The sequence below is a fragment of the Neopsephotus bourkii genome, unplaced genomic scaffold (assembly GCF_033783945.1).
Source record: "Neopsephotus bourkii isolate Nb327-2 ecotype Australia unplaced genomic scaffold, CSIRO-AGI_Nbou_v1 NB_1437, whole genome shotgun sequence".
Classification (NCBI taxonomy): Eukaryota; Metazoa; Chordata; class Aves; order Psittaciformes; family Psittacidae; genus Neopsephotus; species Neopsephotus bourkii.
The window spans coordinates 29,373-55,409 of NW_026901914.1; the positions used below are offsets into that span (position 1 = coordinate 29,373).

The window sequence follows — 26,037 nt, forward strand, 5'->3', positions numbered from 1 at the left end:
GGCTATGGGGAGACATGGGGGGTATGGGGGCATGGCGCTATGGGGAATGGGCTATGGGGTGCTATTGGGATGGGGGCATGGAGGGCTATGGGGAGACATGGGGGGTATGGGGGACATAGGGCACTATGGGGAGTTATTGGGGGCTATGGGGTGCTATTGGTGACATGGGGGGCTATGGGGACGTGGGGCTATGGGGGGGACATGGGGACCTATGTGTGACATTGGGGGATATTGGGGGCTATGAGGTGCTACTGGGGACATGGGGGGCTATGGGGGCTAGGGGGTGCTAGTGGGGACATGGGGGGCTATGGGGTGCTCTGGGGGACATGGGGGGCTATGGGGACATGGGGGGTGCGGGAGGACACAACCATGGGGGCACATGGGGTGCTCTGGGGGTCTGTGGGTGCTGGCGTGATGCTCTATGGAGGGCTATGGGACACGGGGGGGCCATCGGGACCCCAAAACCTCCCTTTTCCACCCCAAAACGGCGCCGCGGCCCCTCCCGTCAATCACGGTTGTGGCCCCGCCCCCTCCCACAGGCCACGCCCCCTTCGTTTCCGTAACCACGGCCACGCCCCTTACGCCCTCATGGCCACGCCCCCTTCCGTTGCCATGGTCACGCCCTTCCTTCCTGCTGCCGCCATCTTGGATGAGGGCGGAAGCGGCAGCGGCCTGAGGTGAGGCAACGGGGAGCCAATGGGGCAGCAATGGGGCGGCAATGGGGCAGCAATGGGGCAGCAATGGGGTCCCATAGGGTCCCCCTCCCGTCTCGCCCCCCCAGATGACCATTCACAACCTGTACATCTTCGACCGGAGCGGGACGTGCCTGCACTACAGTGAATGGCACCGGCGGCGGCAGGCCGGGATCCCCAAGGAGGAGGTGGGGAATGGGGGGGGGCTATGGGGGGATGTGTGGGGCTGGAGCGGGGCTGCGGGGGGGAGAAGGGGGTTAAAGGGGCTTATGGGGGTGAAAGTGGGGTATTGGGGGTAAGAGATGGGCTATGGGGGTTCATTATGGCCCCATATATCCCATACCCCATATTCCATACCCCATATCCCATACCCTTTACCCCATACCCCATATCCCATACCCCTTATCTCCATACCCCATACCTCATATCCTATACCCTATATTCCATACCCCTTACCCCATATCCCATATATCCCATACCCAATACCCCATATCCTATACCCTATATCCCATACCCCTTACCCCATATCCCATACCCCATATGCCACACCCCATATCCCATACCCCATATCCCATATATCCCATATCCCATATATCCCATACCCCATATCCTATACCCTATATCCCATACCCCTTACCCCATATCCCATACCCCATATCCCATACATCCCATACCCCATATTCCATACCCCATACCCCATATCCTATACCCCATATCCCATACCCCACACCCCATATCCCATACCCCTTACCCCATATCCCATACCCCATACCCCACATCCCATACCCCATATTCCATACCCCATATCCTATACACCATATCCCATACCCCACACCCCATACCCCATATCCCATACCCCACACCCCATACCCCATTTCCCATACCCCATATACCCCATACCCCATATCCCACACCCCATATCCCATGCCCCATATCTATATCTATAGCCCTATATCTATATCCCAGATATATCCATACCCTATATCTATATCCCAGGAATTCAAGCTCATGTTCGGGATGCTTTTCTCCCTCCGATCCTTCGTGAGCAAGATGAGCCCCACGGACATGTATCCTCTCGCCTTATGGGGTGCCCCATAGGGGATGTGGGGCAGCCCCATAGCTCTTGGGGGTCCCAAAGTACTGGGGAGACCCCATAAAGCCCAATGGGGGAGCTCCGGGGTGGGATATGGGGGATAAGACCTGGGGTAAGGGAGGTCTCTAAGGGATTGCTGTGGATCTCTATGGGTCTCTATAGGGTGTATGGGTCCTTATGGGGTCTGTATGGGTTCTCTGTGGGTCTCTATAGGTCTTTATGGGGTCCCTATGGGTGTCTGTGGGGTCTCTATGTGGTCTCTATAGGTCTGTATGGGGTCTGTATGGGTCTTCATAGGGTGTATGGGTCCTTATGGGGTCTGTATGGGTTCTCTGTGGGATTCTATGGGGTCTGTATGCGGTCCCTATGAGTCCCTGTGGGGTCTCTGTGGGTCCCTATGGTGTGTATGGGGTCTCTATGGGTCTCTGTGGGGCTCTATGGGGTCTCTATGAGGTATCTATAGGTCTCTATAGGGTGTATGGGTCCTTATGGGGTCTTTATGGGTCTGTCTATGGGTCTTTATAGGTCTGTATGGGGTCCCTATGGGTGTCTGTGGGGTTTCTATGGGGCTCTATGGGGTCTCCATGGTCTCTGTGGGTTGCTGTGGGTCCCTATGGTCTCTATGGGGTCCCTATGGGTCTTTGTGGGTTCTCTATGGGTTCTCTATGGAGTCCTTATGGGTCTCTGCGGGTCTTTGTGGGTCTCTATGGGTTCTCCATGGGTTCTCTATGAGGTCTCTATGGGGTTTATGGGTCCTTATGGGGTCTCTACGGGTCTCTATGGGGTATCTATGGGTCTGTATGGGGTCCCTGTGAGTTTCTATGGGTCTCTGTGGGTCTTTATGGGTCTTTATGGGGTCTCTATGGGTCTCTATGGGGTCTCTGTGGGTCCCTATGGGTCTCTATGGGGTATCAATGGGTCTGTATGGGATCCCTCTGGGTCTCTATGGGTCTCTATGGGGTCTCTGTGGGTCCCTATGGGTCTCTGTGGGGTATCAAGGGGTCTGTATGGGATCCCTCTGGGTCTCTATGGGTCTCTGTGGGTCTCTATGGGGTCCCTATGGGTCTCTATGGGGTATCAATGGGTCTCTATGGGTCTCTATGGGTCGCTGTGGGTCCCTATGGGGTCTCTATGGGTCGCTATGTGCCTGAGCGTGCAGGCGGGACGGGTTCCTGTCCTTCCACACCTCCCGGTACCGGCTCCATTACTACGAGACCCCGAGCGGGCTGCGCCTGGTGCTCAACACGGACCTGGGCGTGAGCAGCGCCCGCGAGGCCCTGCAGCACATCTACAGCAACGTGAGTGACCAGAACACCCAAAAACACCCCAAAATCACCCAAAACCACCTGAAACGGACCAAAAAACACCCAAAATGGACCCAAAACCACCCGAAACTGACCCAAAAACACCTGAAACTGACCCAAAAACACCCGAAACTGACCCAAAAACACCCCGAAAACACCCCAAACGGACCCCAGAACACCCCAAACCAGGCATAAACAGCGCCCACGAGGCCCTGCAGCACATCTACAGCAACGTGAGTGACCAGAACACACAGAAACACCCCAAAATCACCCAAAAACACCCCAAAACCACCCCAAACGGACCCAAAACCACCCCAAAACCACCCCAAATGGACCCAAAAACACCCCAAAATCACCTCAAAACACCCCAAAACCACCCAAAAACACCCCCAAATCACCCCAAAACACCCAAAAACACCCCAAAACACCCCAAACGGACCCCAAAACACCCCAAACGGCCCCAAACCAGGCATAAACAGCGCCCGCGAGGCCCTGCAGCACATCTACAGCAACGTGAGTGACCAAAACACCCAAAAACACCCCAAAATCACCCCAAAACACCCCAAAACACCCAAACGGACCCAAAACCACCCCAAATGGACCCAAAACCACCCAAATGGACCCCAGAACACCCCAAATGGACCTAAAAACACCCCAAAACCACCTCAAATGGACCCAAAACACACGAAACTGACCCTGAAACACCCCAAACAGACTGAAAAACACCCCAAACGGACCCAAAAGCCCCCCGAACAGACCAAAAAATACCCCAAAACCACCCAAAACGGACCCAAAACCACCCCAAACGGACCCCAAAACACCTGAAACGGGCCCAAAACCACCCCAAACGGACCCAAAAACACCCAAAACTGACCCAAAACACCCGAAATGGACCCAAAAATACCCGAAACGGACCCAAAACCCCCTGAAAAGGACCCAAAAACACCCAAAACGGACCCCAAAACAGCTGAAAGGGACCCAAAATCACCTGAAACTGACCCCAAAACACCCCTAACGGACCCAAAACCAGGCATAAACAGCACCTGCAAGGCCCTGCAGCACATCTACAGCAATGCAAGTGCCCAAAACCACCCAAAACGGACCCAAAACCACCCGAAACGGACCCAAAGCCATCTGAAACAGACCCAAAACCACCTGAAACTGACTCAAAACATCCCATACAGGCCCTAAAACACCTGAAACTGCCCCAAAACAGACCCAAAACCACCTGAAATAGCTCCAAAACATCCCAAACGGGCCCCAAAACACCTGAAACTGCACCAAAACACCCGAAACTGACCCAAAAACACCTTAAACTGACCCAAAACACACCAAATGGGCCCCAAAACACCCGAAATGGGCCCAAAACTACCTGAAATACCTCCAAAACATCCCAAACAGGCCCTAAAACACCTGAAACTGGCCCAAAACACCGGAAACAGACCCAAAACCACCTGAAATAGCTCCAAATTATCCCGAATGGGCCCTAAAACACTTGAAACTGCCCCAAAACACCTGAAACGGACCCCAAAACACCCAAAATGGACCCAAAAACACCTGGAACAGCCCCAAAACACCTGAAACTGCCCCCAAAACACCCCAAATGGGCCCAAACCCAGGCATCAACAGCGCCTACAAGGCCCTGCAGCACAGCAATGTGAGTGCCCAAAACACCCAAAACTGACCCCAAAACACCCGAAAATGACTGCAAAACACCCGAAAATGGGCCCCAAAACACCTGAGACTGACCCAAAACACCTGAAAATGACCCAAAACCACCTGAAACTGCCCAAAGCACCTGAAAATGACCCAAAACCATCTGAAACTGCCCAAAACTCTCGAAACTGACCCAAAAACACCCGACATGGACCCAAAACCACCTGAAACTGACCCAAACCACCCGAAACAGCCCCAAAACACCTGAAACAGGCCCAAACCCACCTGAAATGGGCCCCAAAACACCCAAAACTGACCCCAAAACACCTGAAAAGGGCCCAAAACCACCTAAAATAGTCCCCAGAACACCTGAAACAGCCCAAAACTGACCCCAAACCACCCAAAATGGCCCCCAAACGCCCACAACAGCCCCAAAGGAGCAGAAACCTGAACCCCCCCCCCCGGGTTCTATGGGGGGGCTGTGGGTGCTATGGGGTCTCCATGGGTGTCTATGCTGGGCTCTGTGGGTGCTATGGGGGTCTCTATGGGTCTCTATGGGTCAGTCCTTTTGCTCTATGGGTCAGCCCATGTTCTCTATGGGTCTCAATGGGTCGGTCCATGTGCTCTATGGGATCTGTGGGTCTCCATGGGGTCTCTATGGTTTCTCTATGGTCTCTATGGGTCTCTATGATTTCTGTGGGGTCTGTCTGGGTCTCTATGGTCTCTATGGGGTCTCTGTGGTCTCTATGGGGTGTCTATGGTTTCTCTATGGGGTCTCTATGGTTTCCTTATGGTCTCTCTATGGTCCCTATGGGTCTCTATGGTCTCTGTGGGTCCCTATGTGTCCCTATGGTCTCTATGGGTCCCTATGTCTCTCTATGGGTCTCTGTGGGTCCCTATGTGTCTCTATGGGTCCGTATGGGTCCCTATGTGTCCCTGTGTGTCCCTATGGGTCCCTATGGTTTCTCTATGGTCTCTCTATGTATCTCTATGGTCTCTGTGTCCCTCTATGTCCCTCTATGTGTCTCTATGTTCTCTATGGTCTCTATGTGTCTCTATGGGTCCCCATGTGTCTCCATGGGTCTCTATGGTCCCTATGTGTCCCTATGTATCTCTCTATGTCCCTATGTGTCCCTATGTGTCCCTATGTGTCTCTATGGTCTCTATATGGTGTCTCTATGGTCTCTCTATGTGTCTCTATGGTCTCTCTATGGTCCCTATGTGTCCCTATGTATCTCTCTATGTCCCTATGTGTCCCTATGTGTCCCTATGTGTCTCTATGGTCTCTATATGGTGTCTCTATGGTCTCTCTATGTGTCTCTATGGTCTCTCTATGGTCCCTATGTGTCCCTATGTATCTCTCTATGTCCCTATGTGTCCCTATGTGTCCCTATGTGTCTCTATGGTCTCTATATGGTGTCTCTATGGTCTCTCTATGTGTCTCTATGGTCTCTCTATGGTCCCTATGTGTCCCTATGTATCTCTCTATGTCCCTATGTGTCCCTATGTGTCCCTATGTGTCTCTATGGTCTCTATATGGTGTCTCTATGGTCTCTCTATGTGTCTCTATGGTCTCTCTATGGTCCCTATGTGTCCCTATGTATCTCTCTATGTCCCTATGTGTCCCTATGTGTCCCTATGTGTCTCTATGGTCTCTATATGGTGTCTCTATGGTCTCTCTATGTGTCTCTATGGTCTCTCTATGGTCCCTATGTGTCCCTATGTATCTCTCTATGTCCCTATGTGTCCCTATGTGTCCCTATGTGTCTCTATGGTCTCTATATGGTGTCTCTATGGTCTCTCTATGTGTCTCTATGGTCTCTCTATGGTCCCTATGTGTCCCTATGTATCTCTCTATGTCCCTATGTGTCCCTATGTGTCCCTATGTGTCTCTATGGTCTCTATATGGTGTCTCTATGGTCTCTCTATGTGTCTCTATGGTCTCTCTATGGTCCCTATGTGTCCCTATGTATCTCTCTATGTCCCTATGTGTCCCTATGTGTCCCTATGTGTCTCTATGGTCTCTATATGGTGTCTCTATGGTCTCTCTATGTGTCTCTATGGTCTCTCTATGGTCCCTATGTGTCCCTATGTATCTATGTCCCTATGTGTCCCTATATGTCTCTATGGGGTCTCTGTGTGTCTCTATGGTCTCTCTATGTCCCTCTGTGTCTCTCTGGTCTCCCCCCGCAGCTGTTCGTGGAGCTGGTGGTGAAGAACCCGCTGTGCCCCCCCCGCGCCCCGGTGCAGAGTGAGCTCTTCCGGGCCCGCCTCGACGCCTTCATCCGGGGCCTGCCCTTCTTCGCGCCGCGCCCCGCCTGAGCTCACAGCGCCCCCTGCTGGCCCGGCGGTACCCTGCGGAGGACAGCGCGCCCCAGGGGGAGCCGCGGAGCCCTATGGGGAACTATGGCGCCCTATGGGGCACAGTGATACCCTATGGGGAACTATGGCTCCCTATGGGGCAGAGTGATACCCTATGGGGAACTATGGCGCCCTATGGGGCACAGCGATAGCCTATGGGGCACAATGCACCCTATGGGGCAGAGTGATACCCTATGGGGCACACTGCACCCTATGGGGAACTGTGGCTCCCTATGGGGCACAGTGATACCCTATGGGGCACAATGCACCCTATGGGGCACAGAGATACCCTATGGGGAACTATGGCACCCTATGGGGCACAGTGATAGCCTATGGGGAACTATGGCACCCTATGGGGCACAGTGATACCCTATGGGGAGCCATGGCACCCTATGGGGAACTATGGCACCCTATGGGGCACAGTGATACCCTATGGGGAGCCATGGCACCCTCTGGGGCACAGTGATACCCTATGGGACACAATGCACACTATGGGGAGCCATGGCACCCTATGGGGAACTATGGCACCCTATGGGGCACAGTGATACCCTATGGGGAGCTATGGCACCCTATGGGGCAGTGATACCCTATGGGGCACAATGTACCCTATGGGGCACAATGCACCCTGTGGGGAACCATGGCACCCTATGGGGCACAGCAATACCCTATTGGACACAATGCACCCTATGGAGCACAGCGGCACCCTATGGGGCACAACGCACTATGGGGTACAGCAATACCCTGTGGGGTGCACTGGCACTCTGTGGAGCACAGTGGCATCCTATGGGGCACAATGCATCCTATGGGGCACCATGACTTATTATAGGGTGCCCTAAACCCCCCCCATGGGGCACAATGACACTCTATGGGGTGCCCTGAACCCCCCCCATGGGGCACAACGGCACCCTATGGGGCACCATGACTTGTTATGGGGTGCCCTGAAACCCCCCATGGGCCACTGTGCCCCGCTATGGGGCACCCACCCCACATGGAATAAAGGCTTCATTGGTTCTCAGCTCTCTGTGGGTGCTATGGGGGGGGGGGGGTTCAGGACTCTATGGGGCCCCATAACCCCCATTGCCCCATAAACCCCCATTGCCCCATAACCCCCCATTGCCCCATAAACCCCCATTGCCCCATAACCCCCCATTGCCCCATAACCCCCCATTGCCCCATAACCCCCCATTGCCCCATAACCCCCCATTGCCCCATAACCCCCCCATTGCCCCATAACCCCCCATTGCCCCATAAACCCCCATTGCCCCATAATCCCCCCATTGCCCCATAACCCCCCATTGCCCCATAACCCCCCCATTGCCAACCCCCCATCCCCCCCATTGCCCCGTAACCCCCATTGCCCCATAACCCCCCCATTGCCCCCTATGGCGGGAAAGCGCCGTTTTCGCGCCACCTCCCCGCCGTGGGCCCCCCCCCTTCTCCGCCCTCCCCCGCGCTGCACGCCGGGAAGGGGCGTGGCCACGCTGTCATGGCGGCGCCCATGGAGAGAGGTGCGTATGGGTGGGGGGGGACGGGGGGCGCCATGGGGGGAGGGGGGGCACTGACCCCGCGCTGACCTCGCTCCGCCCCCCCTTAGCCCCGCCCCCTTCTGAGACCACTCACGACGCAGCGGAGGAGCCAATGGGGTGAGCGGGGGAGGGGGCTTCGGGTCCGTATGGGGGTCTATGGGGTCTCTATGGGGTATATATGGGGTCTCTGTGGGGGGGTCTATGGGGTGTATTGAGGTCACTATGGGGTCTCTATGGGGTGTATTGAGGTCACTATGGGGTGTATGGGGTCTCTATGGGGTATTTGGGGTCTCTATGGGGGGTCTATGGGGTTTATTGAGGTCACTATGGGGTGTATGGGGTCTCTATGGGGTATCTGGGGTCTCTATGGGGGGTCTATGGGGTGTATTGAGGTCACTATGGGGTGTATGGGGTCTCTATGGGGTATTTGGGGTCTCTATGGGGGGTCTATGGGGTGTATTGGGGTCACTATGGGGTGTATGGGGTCTCTATGGGGTATTTAGGGTCTCTATGGGGTTTCTATGGGGTGTACTGAGGTCACTATGGGGTGTATGGGGTCTCTATGGGGTATTTGGGGTCTCTATGGGGGGTCTATGGGGTGTATTGAGGTCACTATGGGGTGTATGGGGTCTCTATGGGGTATTTGGGGTCTCTATGGGGGGTCTATGGGGTGTATTGGGGTCACTATGGGAGCTCTATGGAAGTATTGGGGTGTTTTATGGGGTGTATGGGGTCTCTATGGGCTATTTGGGGTCTCTATGGAGTTTATTGGGGTCTTGTGGGGTGTATGGGGTCTCTGTAGGGGTATATGGGCTCTCTACGGGGTGTATATGGGGCTTGTGGGGGGTGTATAGGGTCTCTATGGGGGTATTGGGGGTCTTTATGGGGGTATATGGGGTTTCTATGGGGTATTTGTGATCCCCATGGGGGTCTGTGGGGGTCCTATGGGGTGTATGGGCTCTCTATGGGGTGTATAAGGGGTATTTGGGGTCTCTTTAGGGTTTCTATGGGGTGTATTGAGGTCACTATGGGGTGTATGGGGTCTCTATGGGGTATTTGGGGTCTCTATGCAGGTGTATGGGGTGCTTTATGGGGTGTATGGGGTCTCTATGGGGTATTTGGGGTCTCTGTCGGGTGTGTATTGGGGTCCTGTGGGGTGTATGGGGTCTCTTTGGTGTATTTGGGGTCTATATGGGGTCTCTATGGGGTGTATATGGGCTTCCTATGGAGTGTATGGGGTCCCTAGGGGTCTCTATGGGGGTGTATGGGCTCTCTATGGGGTGTACATGGGGTTCTCAATGGGTTCTCTATGGGGTATAGGGGCTCTCTATGGGGTGTATATGGGGTTCTCAATGGGCTTTCTATGGGGTCTCTATGGGGTTCTCAATGGCTCTCTATGGGGTTCTCCATGGGTCTCTATGGGGTTCTCAATGGGTCTCTATGGGGTCTCTATGGGGTTCTCAATGGCTCTCTATGGGGTTCTCCATGGGTCTCTATGGGGTTCTCAATGGGTCTCTATTGGGTGTACATGGGGTTCTCAATGGCTCTCTATGGGGTTCTCAATGGGTCTCTATGGGGTTCTCAATGGGTCTCTATGGGGTGTACATGGGGTTCTCAATGGGTCTCTATGGGGTTCTCAATGGGTCTCTATGGGGTGTACATGGGGTTCTCAATGGCTCTCTAAGGGGTCTCCTGTGGGTCCCTGACCCCTCTGCCCCTCCCCCCCAGGCTCCCCCCCCTCGCTCTGGGCCGCCCCCCCCGCCCCGTGGGAGGGGCTCAGGACGAGTTCCGGCTCCGCCCCCACAACTTCCTGCGGGGCTGCACCTGGTGAGCGAGACCCGGCCCCCCCCACTGCCCCTCCCCCAACCACTCCACTCCCCCCCACCGCCCCTCCCCCCCCGCCTGCCCCTCCCCCACCCACTACCATCCAGCCCCTCCCTCATGCACAGCCCCTCCCCCACCCACCGCCCCTCCCCCACCCACCGTGCCCCCCCAGCCCCTCCCCCCCACAGCCCCTCCCCAATCCACAGCCCCGCCCCCACCCACCGCCCCTCCCCCCCACTGCCCCTTCCCCAGCCCTCTCCCAACCCCTCCCCCCCAGCCCCACCCTGAGCCCTTCCCCACCCAAGTCCCTCCCCCACCCCCTCCCCCACCTCCATAGACCCCTCCCCCATCCCAATTGACCCCACCCCCTCCCCCACCCTGCATCTCCCCCATCCCCTCACCCACCTCCATTGACCCCTCCTCTACCCAGAGCCCTCCCCATCCCCTCCCCCACCCCGATTGACACCACCCCTCCCCCACCCTCCTCTGACCCCTCCCCCACCTCTATTGACCACACCCCCTCCCCCCCCGACCCCTCCCCCACCCACAGATGGCTGGCTATGGGCTCTATGGGTCGCTATGGGTCCCTATGGGCTCTATGGGTTGCTATGGGCTCTATGGGTCCCTGTGGGTCACTATGGGTCCCTATGGGTCACTATGGGCTGTATGGGTCGCTATGGGTCCCTATGGGCTCTATGGGTCCTTATGGGCTCTATGGGTTGCTATGGGTCCCTATGGGCTCTATGGGTCCCTATGGTCTCTATGGGTCTCTATGGGTCCCTATGGGTCCCTATGGTCTCTATGTGTCTCTATGTGTCTCTATGGGTTCCTATGGGTCCCTATGTGTCTCTATGGGTCCCTATGGTCCCTATGGTCTCTATGTGTCTCTATGGGTCCCTATGGGTCCCTATGTGTCTCTATGGGTCTCTATGGGTCCCTATGGTCCCTATGGTCCCTATGGGTCTCTATGGGTCCCTATGTGTCCCTATGGTCCCTATGTGTCTCTATGGGTGCCTATGGGTCCCTATGGGTCCCTATGGTCCCTATGGGTGCCGGCAGGGCCCCCGATGGCTCCTGTGTGCTGAGCTGCAGCGCTGACAACACCCTGCGCCTGTTCGACCTCCCGCCCCCCCCCGCCGGGCAGCCCCTCCCCCAGCTGGTGGGTAAGGGGGCTCTATGGGGGCTCTATGGGGTCTCTATGGGGTGTATTGGGGTCCCTATCGGGTCTCTATGGGGTCTCTATGGGGTCCCGATGGGGTTTATGGGATGCCTATGGGGTGTGTTGGGGTCTCTATAGGGTGTATTGGGGTCTCTATGGGGTGTATGGGGTCTCTATGGGGTCTCTAGGGGGTCTCTATGGGTCTCTATGGGGTCTCTATGGGGTGTCTATGGGGTCTCTATAGGGTCTCTATGGGCTCTATGGGTCTCTATGGGGTCTGTGGTGTCCCTATGGGGTGTATTAGGGTCTCTATGGGGTCTATGGGGTCTCTATGGGGTCCCTATGGGGTCTATGGGGTCTCTATGGGGTCTATGGGGTCCCTATGGGGTCTCTATGGGGTCTATGGGGTCTCTATGGGGTCTATGTGGTCTCTATAGGGTCCCTATGGGGCTCCTATGGGGTCCCTATGGGGTGTACTGGGGTCTCTATGGGGTGTATGGGGTCTCTATGGGGCTCCTATGAGGTCCCTATGGGGTCTCTAGGGGGTCTCTATGGGGTCTCTAGGGGGCTCCTATGAGGTCCCTATGGGGCCTCTGTGGGGTCTCTATGGTGTCCCTATGGGGTCTATTGGATGCCTATGGGGTGTATTAGGGTTTCTATAGGGGGTATTGGGGTCTCTATGGGGTGTATGGGGTCCCTATGGGGTCCCTATGGGGTCTATGGGGTGTATGGGTTCCCTATGGGGTCTGTTGTGTCCCTATGGGATGTATTGGGCCCCTATGGGGTTTATTGGGGTCCCTATGGTGTCTATTGGTCCCTATGGGGTGTGTGGGATCCCTACGGGGTTTATTGGGTGCCTATGGTGTGTATTGGGGTCCCTATGGTCTCTATGGGTCCCTATGGTGTCTATGGGTCCCTATGGTCTCTATGGGGTCCGTATGGGTCCCTATGGGTCTCTATGGGTCCCTATGGGCTCTATGGGTCCCTATGGGTCCCTATGGGTCTCTATGGGTCCCTATGGGTCTCTATGGGTCCCTATGGGTCTCTATGGGTCTCTATGGGTGGGTGCAGGAGCCGGCGCTGCGGGTGCCCGAGGGTGACACCATCTATGACTATGCCTGGTTCCCACTCATGGACTCCAGGGAGCCCCAGACCTGCCTGTGGGTGATGGGGGTATGGGGGGCTATGGGGTAATGGGGGCTATGGGGTAATGGGGGATATGGGGGGCTATGGGGTAATGGGGGCTATGGGGGCAATGGGGGCAATGGGGGCTATGGGGTAATGGGAGCTATGGGGCAATGGGGGCTATGGGGGTGATGGGGTAATGGGGGTAATGGGGGCAATGGGGGCTATGGGGCAATGGGGGTAATGGGGGCTTATGGGCCTATGGGGGCAATGGGGGTAATGGGGGTAATGGGGGTAATGGGGGCAATGGGGGTAATGGGGGCTATGGGGCAATAGGGGCACGGGGGTAATGGGGACAATGGGGCAATGGGGGTAATGAGGGGCTATGGGGGGTGCTATGGCTGCTTTGGGGGTAATGGGGGGCTATGGGGGCAATGGGGGTCCATACTGGTCCATACTGGTCTGTACTGGGCTATACTGGTCCGTACTGGTCAGTACTGTTCTGTACTGCTCCATACTGGTCCATACTGGTCTGTATTGGTCCGTAATGGTCCATACTGGTCAGTACTGTTCTGTACTGGTCTGTATTGGTCCATACTGGTCCGTACTGGTCAGTACTGTTCTGTACTGGTCCATACTGGTCCATACTGGTCTGTACTGGGCAGGGTGGCCTCCAGCAGCCGGGACAACCCCGTCCACCTCTGGGACGCCTTCGATGGGACCCTGAGGGGCTCCTTCCGCGCCTACAACCACCTGGTGAGCCCCATAGCGACCCATAGAGCCCCATAGCGACCCCATAGAGCCCCATAGCGACCCATAGAGCCCCATAGCAACCCCATAGAGCCCCATAGCAACCCCATAGAGCCCCATAGCGATCCCAAGGAGACCCATAGCGACCCCATGGAGACCCATAGTGACCCCATGGAGACCCATAGTGACCCCATAGAAACCCACAGAGTCCCCCAAGTGCCCCATAGAGACCCCATAGAGACCCCCCAGAGCTCCACCACCCATGTCTATGGGTCACTGTGAGGCTTTGTCGATTTCTATGGGTCCCTATGGGTCTCTATGGGGTGTCTATAGGATCTCTGCAGGTCTCTATGGGGTGTCTATGGGATCTCTATGTGTCTCTATGTTCCCTATGGTCCCTATGGAGTCTCTATGTTCCCCATGGGGTCTCTATGGGTTCTCTATGGGGTCTCTATGGAGTCTCAATGAGTGTCTATGGAGTCCCTATGGTTCCCTATGTTCCCTATGATTCCATATGGCTCTCTATGGGTCCCTATTGCTCTCTATGGGTCCCTGTGTTTGCTATGGGTCCCTCTGGGTCCCTGTGTTTTCTATGGCTCTCTATGGGTCCCTATTGCTCTCTATGGGTCCCTATGTTCCTTATGGCTCTCTATGGGTCCCTGTGTTTTCTATGGGTCCCTCTGGGTCCCTGTGTTCCCTATGGCTCTCTATGGGTCCCTATGTTCCTTTATGGGTCCCTGTGTTCCCTATGGGTCCCTATGTTCCCTATTGCTCTCTATGGGTCCCTATGTTCCCTATGTTCCCTATGGGTCTCTATGGGTCCCTGTGTTCCCTATGGCTCTCTATTGGTCGCTATGGGTCCCCCTGGGTCCCTGTGTTGGCTATGGTGTCTATGGCTCTCTATGGGTCCCTCTGGGTCCCTATGTTCCCTATGGGTCCCTATGTGTCTCTATGGGGTCTCTATGTGTCTCTGTGTGTCTCTGTGTGTCTCTATGGGTCCCTGTGTGTCTCTATGGGTCCCTGTGTGTCTCTATGGGTCCCTGTGTGTCTCTATGGGTCCCTGTGTGTCTCTATGGTTCCCTATGTGTCTCTATGGTTCCCTATGTCTCTCTATGGGTCCGTGTGTGTCTCTATGGGGCAGGAGGAGCCGGTGGCCCCGCACTCCCTGACCTTCACCCCCGACGGCTCCCGGCTCCTCGGGGGCTGCGACGGCTCCGTCCGGATCTTCCCAACGGAGCGGCCGGGGCGGAGCCACCAGGAGAGGGCGCTGCGGCGTGAGGGGCGGGGCTTACGGGGGCGGGGCTTGAGGGGGTGGGGCTTTAAGGGGTGGAGCTTAAAGGGGTGGAGCTTAAAAGGAAGGGGTTTAAAGGGGTGGAGCTTAAAGGGATGGGGTTTAAAGGGGGTGGAGCTTAAAGGGATGGGGTTTAATGGGGGTGGAGCTTAAAGGGATGGGGTTTAAAGGGGGTGGAGCTTAAAGGGATGGGGTTTAAAGGGGGGTGGAGCTTAAAGGGATGGGGTTTAAAGGGGGTGGAGCTTAAAGGGATGGGGTTTAAAGGGGGTGGAGCTTAAAGGGATGGGGTTTAAAGGGGTGGAGTTGGGCTTAAAGGATGGGGTTTAAAGGGGTGGAGCTTAAGGGTGGAAGGGGGTGGGGTTTAAAGGGTTGGGGGTTAAAGGGATGGGAGGGGTGGGGCTTAAAGGGATGGGGTTTAAAGGGGGTGGAGCTTAAAGGGATGGGGTTTAAAGGGGGTGGAGTTAAAGGGTGGGGTTTCAAGGGGGTGGAGCTTAAAGGGATGGGGTTTAAAGGGGGTGGAGCTAAAGGGATGGGGTTTAAAGGGGTGGAGCTTAAAGGGATGGGGTTTAAAGGGGGTGGAGCTTAAAGGGATGGGGTTTAAAGGGGGTGGAGCTTAAAGGGATGGGGTTTAAAGGGGGTGGGGCTTAAAGGGATGGGGTTTAAAGGGGGTGGGGTTTAAAGGGGTGGGGCTTCGAGGGGGCGGAGCTTAAAGGGATGGGGTTTAAAGGGGTGGAGCTTAAAGGGATGGGGTTTAAAGGGGTGGAGCTTAAAGGGATGGGGTTTAAAGGGGGTGGAGCTTAAAGGGATGGGGTTTAAAGGGGGTGGAGCTTAAAGGGATGGGGTTTAAAGGGGTGGAGCTTAAAGGGATGGGGTTTAAAGGGGTGGAGCTTAAAGGGATGGGGTTTAAAGGGGGTGGAGCTTAAAGGGATGGGGTTTGAAGGGGGTGGAGCTTAAAGGGATGGGGTTTAAAGGGGGTGGAGCTTGAAGGGATGGGTTGGGTGGTGGGTGGGGTTTGGGGTGGGTTGGGTGGTTTAAGGGGGTGGAGCTTAAAGGGATGGGGTTTAAAGGGGGTGGAGCTTAAAGTGGTTTGGGTGTAAAGGGATGGGGTTTAAAGGGGGTGGAGCTAAAGGGATGGGGTTTAAAGGGGGTGGGGCTTAAAGGGATGGGGTTTAAAGGGGTGGAGCTTAAAGGGATGGGGTTTAAAGGGGTGGGGCTTAGGGGGTGGAGCTTAAGGGATGGGGTTTAAAGGGGTGGAGCTTAAAGGGATGGGGTTTAAAGGGGTGGAGCTTAAAGGGGGGCTGGGATGGGGTTTAAAGGGGGTGGAGTTAAAGGGGTGGAGCTTGAAGGATGGGGTTTAAAGGGGTGGAGCTTAAAGGGATGGGGTTTAAAGGGGTGGAGCTTAAAGGGATGGGGTTTAAAGGGGTGGGGCTTAAAGGGATGGGGTTTAAAGGGGTGGAGCTTAAAGGGTGGGGTTTAAAGGGGGTGGGGCTTAAAGGGATGGGGTTTAAAGGGGTGGAGCTTAAAGGGATGGGGTTTAAAGGGGTGGAGCTTAAAGGGATGGGGTTTAGGGGTGGGCTTATGGGAGGGGTTTGAAAGGGGTGGAGCTTAAAGGGATGGGGTTTAAAGGGGTGGAGCTTAAAGGGATGGGGTTTAAAGGGGGTGGGGCTTAAAAGGATGGGGTTTAAAGGGGTGGAGCTTAAAGGGATGGGGTTTAAAGGGGTGGAGCTTAAAGGGATGGGGTTTAAAGGGGGTGGGGCTTAAAGGGATGGGGTTTAAAGGGGGTGGGGTTTAAAGGGGTGGGGCTTCGAGGGGGGGAGCTTAAAGGGATGGGGTTTAAAGGGGGTGGAGCTTAAAGGGATGGGGTTTAAAGGGGCGGATCTCAAAGGGATGGGGTATAAAGGGGGTGGAGCTTAAAAGGATGGGGTTTAAAGGGGTGGAGCTTAAAGGGGGTGGGGTTTAAGGAAGTGGAGCTTAAAGGGGCGGGATTAAGGGGTGTAGCTTAAAGTGGGTGGTATCTGAAGGGGTGGAGCTTAAAGGGGAGGAGCTTAAAGGGGCAGAGGTTTTAAAGGGGTGGGACTTAATGGGGGATCAAAAGGGGCGGGGCTTAAAGAGGGACTGTCTATAGTGGGCGGGGCCTTAAGTAGGAGGGCTCAAAAGGGGAGGAGACATGGCTTTAAGTGGGCGTGTCCTGTGCTCTCCCCCCGCCCAATCACAGAGGGCGGTCAGGGCCAGCGCGGCCTCATTGGCTGCCTGGCGGTGAGCCCCAGCCAACCGGTGTTCGCCTGCGGCTCCTATGGGCGGAGCCTGGGGCTGTACGCGCTGGAAGGGGGCGGGGCCTTGGCGCTCTGGCCCCGCCTCCCCGCGGCCCCCACCCACCTGCGCTTCAGCCCGGATGGGAACCGGCTGTATGCGGGGGGGCGCAAGGTGGGCGGGGCTTGGAGGGGAGGGCTCTGATTGGTGGAGGGGCTGAGAGGGGCGGGCATTGATTGGTGGAGGGGATTGAAGGTGGGAGGGGCTTAAAGGGGCTGTGGTTGGGGGGAGGGATTGATGGGGATGGGCTGAGGGGGCGTGGCTTATGTGGGAGGGAATTAAGGGGGCGTGGCTTGAGGGTGGGAAGGGGTTTGATTGGTGGAGGGCCTGAAGAGGTGGGGCTAAGGTTAGGAGGGGTTTAAAGGGGCACGGCTTGATTGGTGGAGGCGTTTAGAGGGGCGTGGCTTAGGTGGGAGGGGCGAAAAGGGGCGTGGTTTAGGTGTGGGAGGGGCTTTAGGAGGGTTTTGAGGATGGGAGGTGCTTATGGGGTGGGGTTTGTTTGGTGGGAGGGGCTTAAGGGGTTGTGTCTAATGGGGAGGGGTCTACAGGGCTTTCCAATGGGGTGCATGGTGGGCGTGGCTTGAGAGGGAGTGGCTCAAATGAGTGGGCGGAGCCTCTTTATGGGCGTGGCTTCCATATTGGGGTGTGTCCAGGGGTTGAAGCCTCGTGATTGGGCCATGCCCATCAATGGGGGGGCGGGGTGTGGCCAATGGGGGCGTGGCCTCAGCGCAGCCCCGCCCCCAGGACACCCACATCCTGTGCTGGGACCTGCGGCTGCCGGAGTGCCCCCTGCTGGCCATGGAGCGTCACGTGACCACCAACCAGCGCGTGACCTTTGACCTTGACCCGTATGTGACCCCCACAATGGGGTGCCCCCCATAGGGCTTTATAGCTCCCATAGCCACTATAGGGCTACATAGCCCCTATAGGTCTGCCCCATAGATCTCCCCATTGACCCCTATGTGTGTCCCGCCCCTATAGGTCCCCCCCATAGATCTCCCCATTGGCCCCTATGTGTGTCTTGCCCCTATAGGTCCCCCCCATAGATCTCCCCATTGACCCCTATGTGTGTCCCGCCCCTATAGGTCCCCCCCATAGATCTCCCCATTGACCCCTATGTGTGTCCCGCCCCTATAGGTCCGCCCCATAGATCTCCCCATTGACCCCTATGTGTGTCCTGCCCCTATAGGTCTCCCCCATAGATCTCCCCATTGACTCCTATGTGTGTTCCGCCCCTATAGGTCTGCCCCATAGATCTCCCCATTTACCCCATATGTGTCCCGCCCCTATAGGTCCCCCCCATAGATCTCCCCGTTGACTCCTATGTGTGTCCCGCCCCTATAGGTCCCCTGCATAGATCTCCCCATTGACCCCTATGTGTGTCCTGCCCCTATAGTTCCACCCCATAGATCTCCCCATTGACCCTTGGAGACACTGACTGTGATGCCAATTGTCACCCTATGGAGGACACCCATTGTCACCCTATGGAGGATACCCATTGTCACCCTATGGGGCACACCGACTGTGACACCAATTGTCGCCCTATGGGGGACACCAACTGTGACACCGATTGTCGCCCTATGGGGGGCACCAACTGTGACACCAATTGTCACCCTATGGGGAACACCGACTGTGACGCTGATTGTCAACCTATGGGGGACACCGACTGTGAGGCTGATTGTCACCCTATTGAGGATACTCATTGTCACCCTATGGGAGACACGGACTGTGATGCCGATTGTCACCCTATGGGGGACACCCATTGTCACCCTATGGGGGGCACCGACTGTGATGCCGATTGTCACCCTATGGGGGACACCCGTTGTCACCCTATGGGGGGCACCGACTGTGACGCTGTTTGTCACCCTATTGAGGATACTCATTGTCACCCTATGGGGGGCACCGACTGTGAAGCTGATTGTCACCCTATGGAGGATACCCATTGTCACCCTATGGGGGGCACCAACTGTGATGCCGATTGTCACCCTATTGAGGACACCCATTGTCACCCTATGGGGGGCACCGACTGTGATGCCGATTGTCACCCTATTGAGGACACCCATTGTCACCCTATGGGGGGCACCGACTGTGACGCTGATTGTCACCCTATTGAGGACACCCATTGTCACCCTATGGGGGGCACCGACTGTGAAGCCGATTGTCACCTTATGGAGGATACCCATTGTCACCCTATGGGGGGCACCGACTGTGATGCCAGTTGTCACCCTATGGGGGACACCCATTGTCACCCTATTGAGGATACCCATTGTCACCCTATGGGGGGCACCGACTGTGATGCCGATTGTCACCCTATTGAGGATACCCATTGTCACCCTATTGAGGACACTGACTGTGATGCCGATTGTCACCCTATTGAGGACACCCATTGTCACCCTATCGAGGATACCCATTGTCACCCTATGGGGCACACCGACTGTGGCACCGATTGTCGCCCTATGGGGGACACCCATTGTCACCCCACTGAGGACACCAGGGCAGTGTCTGGTGACTGTCACCCCCTTGGGGACACCGACTGTGATGCCAGCACTGAGCACCCCACATCCACTGCGTGTGAGCCCCCCCATGGACACTGAATGTCAGCCCTATGGGGACACCGCCTGTGTCACCGTCACCTACAGCCCCACAGGGACCCCCCCAGGGCTGATGGGTTGTGTCTGGGGTAGGTTTGGGGGTTGTTTTTAGGGGGGGTGTGGGTCCAGGTGAGTTTTGGGGTCTCACGTATGGGTCTGATGGAGGATGTGGGGTGTTGCGGTGGGGCGGGTTGTGATTGGGGGGGGTGTCATGGGGATGAATGTGGGGTGTCACAGGGTCAGGGTGGGGGTTTGGGGGTCAGGGCTGGTGTTGGGGGGTGTTGTTAGGGCCCTGTTGGGTACTGATGGGGTTTGGGGTGGGGTTGGGGGCTTTTGGGGGTGTCCCCCCCCCCCCTTTGTATTAAAGACATTGTGAGTGTCGCCGCTTGTCATTGGTTGTGCCTGCGGTGTGGGGCAGGGCTGTACCCCACATACCCCACATATACACCCAGTATACCCCCATATACACCCAGTATGCACCACACATACAGCCCATATACACCCCATATATACCCCATACACACCGATACACCCCATATACACACCATACACCCCATATACACCCCACATACATCCCACATACACACCATATACTCCCCATACATCCTATATACACCCCACATAGACCACATATACACCCCATATACACTCCATATATACCCCATATACACCCCACGTATGTCCCACATACACACCATATACACTCCATATATCCCATGTACACCCCATACACCCCATACACCCCATATACACCCTGCAGACCCCCACATACGCCCCATACATCCCATATACACCCCACATACATCCCATATACACCCCATACACCCCATATACACCCCACATACACCCCATACACACCCCATACACCCCATATACACCCCATATACACCCTGCAGACCCACACATACACCCCATACATCCCATATACACCCCATACACCCCATATACACCCCACATACATCCCATATACACCCCATACACCCCATATACACCCCACATACACCCCATACACACCCCATACACCCCATATACACCCTGCAGACCACCACATGCACCCCATATGCACCCCATATACACCCCATACACCCCATATACACCCTGCAGACCACCACATGCACCCCATATGCACCCCATATACACCCCATACACCCCATATACACCCCTTATGCACCCCATACACACCCCATACACCCCATACACTCCCCATACACCCCTTATACACGCCACAGACCCCCATATACACCCTATACACCCCATATACAGCCCATCTAAGGGGGTTCATTGCCCTTTAAGAGCCCCCCCCACCCCGGGGGGAGGCGGGGCTGTTTCCCACCGCTTCCCCATCACCATGGCAACATGGGGGGAGGTGTGTGACGTCACCACGTGGGGGCCATAAAAGGCGATGGGGCGGTCTCACGTGGGCCACGCCCCCTCTAAGCCCCGCCCATCGCTCTAAGCCCCTCCCACCCCCTCAGTCTCCGCCCCCTGGCGGCGGGAGGGCCCGCACGTGTGTTACGTGTGCCCCATGGTACATGTCACGTGTGTCACACGTGTCACAGGTGTCATGTGTCACGCTACGTCATGCATGTAATGGATCACACGTGTCACCCTATGTCATCCCATAGGTCCCATGTCCGTTCTGAGGCCAAAACCTGCCTTTTGGGGGTCCAAACCCCCATTTTTGTGCTCCAACCCCCCCATTTTTAGGGCCCAAAGCCTCGATTTTGGCCCCAATACCTAATTTTTAAGATCTCAACTCTCATTTTGGGGTAAAAAGATGCGGGTTTAGGCTCCAAACCCTCACTTTTGGGTCCAAACCCTAATTTTCAGGGTTCAAACCCTTATTTTGGGGCTCTAAACCCTGTTTTAAGGTGGAAAAATGTGCTTTTTGCCATTCCAACCCTCAGTTTTATTGCCCCAAACCTTATTTTTGGGGTCCATTCCCCATTTTTAGTTCAACCCCCCACATTTTGGGGCTCTAAACCCTCTTTTTTGGATCTAAACCCCCATTTTGGGGTCCAAATCCCTCATTTTAGAGCCCAAACCCCCTCATTTTAGGGTCTAAACCTCCACTTATTGCCTCAAAACCCATATTGTGAGGGTCTAGAGCAAGGTTTTAGGTCCAAAACCCCCATTTTAAGGTCTTACCTCACCTTTTTTAGGCTAAACCCCTGCATTTTTAGGGCTTAAACCCCAAATTCCTCATTTGGGAGTTAAAATGCCTCCTTTTTGGGTCTAAAGCCCTCATTTTTGAGGTCTAAACCTTCACTTCTTGGGTCTAACCCCTCATTTTGAGGACAAAAACCTCACTTTGGGGTTCAAGCTCTCTTTTCTTTGCGGGAAAACCTCATTTTTAAGGCTCCAAAGCCCAATTTTTAGAACCAAATCTCTCATTTTTTGATCAAAATCCCTCATTTTAGGGACCAAATCCCTCATTTTTGGGCCCAAATCCCTCATTTCCAAGTGAGATTCCTCCTTTTCGCGGTCTAACCCTTCATTTGGGGCCAAAACCTTCATTCTTGGGTCCATTCCCTTCCTTTTTGGGTCCAAATTCGCCTTTTTAAGGCCTCAAACCCCCCCCCACTCCCCCCCTTGTTGCCATGGTAACAGACGGGCGCGCCCTGCCGTGACGTCACAGCTCAGCAGCCAATCGGAGCGCGGCTCCGCGGTTGTTGCTGGGAGGGGCGTTGGGGAGGGGGGAGAGGAGGACGCGGCACGCGCAGGGGGCGGGGCTTCCGGCGGGGGAGGGGGATTTGGGGGCGGGGCTTCCGGGCGCACGTGCAGTCCCGCGCGCTGCCGCCGGGGGGGGCGGGGTTTAATATGGCCACGCCCCCTCCTCCCTCTCCTCTTCCCCCCTCCCTCCTCCCCCCCTGCTGCGTTCTCATTGGCTGGAGCCCGGCTGCGGCGGCTGTTATTGGCTGGAGTGGAGGGGCGGGATTGGAGCGGCTGGTCCCAGTGTCAGGCTGTACTGGGACCAGTGTCACCCAGTGTCACCCAATGACAGCCTGTACTGGGACCAGTGTCACCCATTGCCACCCTGTACTGGGACCAGCGCTGTCCCATGCTGGTCCTAGTGCCTCCCAGTCTTAGTGTCACCCTATACCGGTAGTGGTGGTAGTGTCACCCAGTGTCAACCTATACCGGTCCCAGTGTCACCCAGTATTACTCTATACTGGTCCCATTCTCCACCCTATTCCCAATCCCACCCCAACCCTATGCCCATCCCCACTCCAGCTGCCCATTTCCAACCCAATCCCAATCCCATTCCCATTTCCCATTCTCCACCTCCTATCCCCATCCCATCCCCAGTTCCATCCCCAATTTCCCATTCCCCATCCCATTCCCAATTCAATCTCATTCTCAGTCCCATTTCCCATCTCATTCCCAATTCCCAGTCCCAGTCCCAATCCCATCTCCAGTTTCCCATTCCCCATCCCATTCCCAATTCACTCTCATTCTCAGTCCCATTCCCCAGATCATTCCCAATTCCCAGTCCCAATCCCATCCCACCGCATAGAATCCACCCTATCCCATCCCAATCCCATTTCCAATCCCAATGCCGTCCCTGTCTCCATTTCCGTCCCCATTCCCAATCCCATCCCCATCCCATTCCAAATCTCATCCTATTCCCAATCCCATTCCCAATCCCATCCCATCCCCATCCCCATCCCCATCCCATTCCCAATCCCAATCCCATCCCATTCCCAATCCCATCCCATCCCATCCCCATCCCATCCCATCCCCATCCCATCCCCATCCCCATCCCATCCCCATCCCATCCCCATCCCATCCCCACCCCATCCCCATCCCCATCCCCATCCCCATCCCATCCCCATCCCATTCCCATCCCATCCCAATCCCATCCCCATCCCATCCCCATCCCATCCCCATCCCCATCCCATCCCCATCCCATCCCATCCCCATCCCATCCCCATCCCACCCCCTCCACTCCCCCAACCACCAGGGGGCGCCCTCTTCCCTCCTCACATGGCGTGCGCGCGGCCGGGAGGTGGGGGGGGGCGGGGGTGTTCGGGGGGGCGTGCCCACGGCGCGGTGGGCGTCGCTTGGAGGCGTGGCCAAGCGGGGCGGTGGGCGTGGCTTCATCGGTGGTATATAAGGAGGCGTGGTCGTGGGGGCGTGCCCAGACGGGCGGTGGGCGGGGCGTGGGGCGGGCGGGGCGCGCGGCGCTGGGTCCTTTGTTTGAGCGAGGCCGGAGCTCAGCGGAGCCGACACCGACCGCGGGGCCGGGACCGGGGCTGGGGCCGGGACCCGCCGCTTCCCTTCCCCTTCCAACGCCCCCCCCCCCCGCCTCAGAACCGGGCCCCGCCGCAGGTAACGGGGATATGGGGGAAAAGAAGAGGGGGGGAGGGGCCGAGGCCTTGGGGGGGGGGGGGGAACACGGACAGACACACACAGCGGTGAGGTGAATGGGGGGGGTCGGCTCCATTGGAGTGCATTGTGGGGGTCAATGTGGGGCTCGGTCGCTTATGGGGGTGTGGGGGGGCCAGTGCTGAGGTAATGGAAGGGGGTTTGGGGCCTTTTGGGGTGATCTGAGGTAAAAAAATGGGGGGGTCTGGGTCTGTTTGGGGGGTATGGGGGGGAAACCTGAGGTAAATGGGGGTGGGCTGAGGGAAACGGGGGTGTTGGACCTCGTGGAGGTGGATTTGGGGGTGTCTGAGGTGATTTGGGGTGATTCTGAGGTGAATTTGGGGTTTTTTGAGGTGAATTTGGGGGTTTTTGAGGTGAATATGGGTTCTTTGAGGTGAATATGGGTTCTTTGAGGTGAATTTGGGGGGTTTTGAGGTGAATTTTGGGGTTTCTGAGGTGATCTGGGGTGATTCTGAGGTGAATATGGGGGTTTATGAGGTGAATTCGAGGGTTTTGAGGTGAGTTTGGGGGTTTATGAGGTGAATTTCGGGTTTTTTGAGGTGAATTTGGGGGTTTATTGGGTGAATTTTGGTTTTTTTTGGTGAATTTGGGGTATTTTGAGGTGAATTTGGGTTTATGAGGTGAATTTGGGGTTTTATGGGGTGAATTTGGGCGTTTATGAGGTGAATTTGGGGGGTTTATGGGGTGAATTTGGGGTGTTTTGAGGTGAATTTGGGGTTTTTTGAGGTGAATTTGGGGGTTTGAGGTGCAATTGGGGTTTTTGAGGTGAAATTGGGTTTTTTGAGGTGAATTTGGGTGTTTTTGAGGTAAATTCGGCCGTTTTGAGGTGAATTATGGGGGTCTGAGCCCATTGGGGGTCACTGCTGTGGTGAACGGGGGGTTTGACCCCTCTAAGGTGAATTGGGGGGGGGTTGAGGTAAATGGGGGGGGTTGAGCCTTTTTAAGGTGATTTTTGCTGTTTCTGAGGTGATTTTGGGTGAATTTGGGGTGAATTCGAGGGGGTTTTGTCGCTATTGAAGTGAACTGGGGTGAACTGAGGTAAATGGAAGGGGGGGGGCCTTGAGCTGAGGTGAATGGGGGGGGGGCCTGATCCCATTGGGGGGTCAAACCTGAGGTAAATGGGGGGGATTGGCCCTTTTGGGGTGATTTTGGGTGGTTTTGGGGGCCCCATGAGGTCATTTTGGGAGGCATCTGAGGTAAATGAGAAGGGGTTTGGGCCCAGGAGGTGAATAGGGGCGGGTTTGGGCCTCCTTAAGGTGATTTTGGGTCAATTTGGGTGTTTCTGAGGTAAATTCGATGTTTCTGAGGTAAATTTGGGTGTTTCTGAGGTAAATTGGGGGTTTCTGAGGTAAATTGGGGGTTTCTGAGGTAAATTGGGGGTTTCTGAGGTAAATTTGGGGGTTTCTGAGGTAAATGGGGAGGTTTGGGCCCAAATGAGGTGTTTTGGGGGGGGTTGAGGTGATTTTGGGGGGTTCTGAGGTAAACTTGATGGTTTTGGACCTCCTACAGGTGAATTTGGGGGTTTCTGAGGTAAATTTGGGGTTTCTGAGGTAAATTTGGGCATTTCTGAGGTAAATTTGGGCATTTCTGAGGTAAATGGGGAGGTTTAGGCCCCAGGAGGTGATTTTGGGTTTTTTTGAGGTGAATTTGAGGGTTTCTGAGGTAAATTATGGGGCTCTGACCCCATTGGGGTGCATTGAGGGGTACAAACCTTAAGGAAATGGGGGTCTTAGACCCCAATAGGTAATTTTGGGTCTATTTGAGGTGGTTTTGGGTGTTTATAGAAGGAATTGGGGGGTTCTGACCCCATTGGGGTGCATTGGTGCGGTCAAACCTAAGGTAAATGGGGCTGTTAGGCCCCAATGAGGTGATTTTGGGCCTATTTTAGGTGATTTTGGAGCTATTTGAGGTGGTTTTGGGTATTTATAGAAGGAATTGGGGGGTTCTGACACCATTGGGGTGCATT

At 55.7% G+C, this 26,037-nt stretch overlaps 2 protein-coding genes and 1 long non-coding RNA gene across 3 annotated transcripts; 2 read left to right on the plus strand and 1 right to left on the minus strand.

Annotated features, from left to right (window-relative positions):
- The first annotated feature begins 612 nt into the window (after positions 1-612).
- TRAPPC1 (trafficking protein particle complex subunit 1) lies at positions 613-7,095 on the plus strand. The gene is made up of 5 exons (XM_061368673.1): positions 613-677; positions 782-880; positions 1,689-1,759; positions 2,945-3,083; positions 6,939-7,095. The coding sequence occupies exons 2-5, from the start codon at positions 782-784 to the stop codon at positions 7,065-7,067; spliced, it is 438 nt and encodes a 145-aa protein (XP_061224657.1). The 5' UTR covers positions 613-677; the 3' UTR covers positions 7,068-7,095.
- On the minus strand, positions 4,300-4,985 carry LOC133220492 (uncharacterized). Its single transcript, XR_009727748.1, has 4 exons — positions 4,954-4,985; positions 4,605-4,672; positions 4,523-4,543; positions 4,300-4,317 (listed from the first exon to the last, which is right to left on the minus strand). It is a non-coding gene; the product is annotated as an uncharacterized LOC133220492 (long non-coding RNA).
- A 1,456-nt stretch (positions 7,096-8,551) lies between the features above and the next one.
- Positions 8,552-19,841, plus strand: LOC133220491 (serine-aspartate repeat-containing protein I-like). Its single transcript, XM_061368672.1, has 10 exons — positions 8,552-8,614; positions 8,701-8,749; positions 10,361-10,459; positions 11,516-11,615; positions 12,687-12,775; positions 13,406-13,496; positions 14,632-14,764; positions 16,997-17,205; positions 17,836-17,943; positions 18,501-19,841. The coding sequence occupies exons 1-10, from the start codon at positions 8,593-8,595 to the stop codon at positions 19,683-19,685; spliced, it is 2,085 nt and encodes a 694-aa protein (XP_061224656.1). The 5' UTR covers positions 8,552-8,592; the 3' UTR covers positions 19,686-19,841.
- Positions 19,842-26,037: the final 6,196 nt, after the last annotated feature.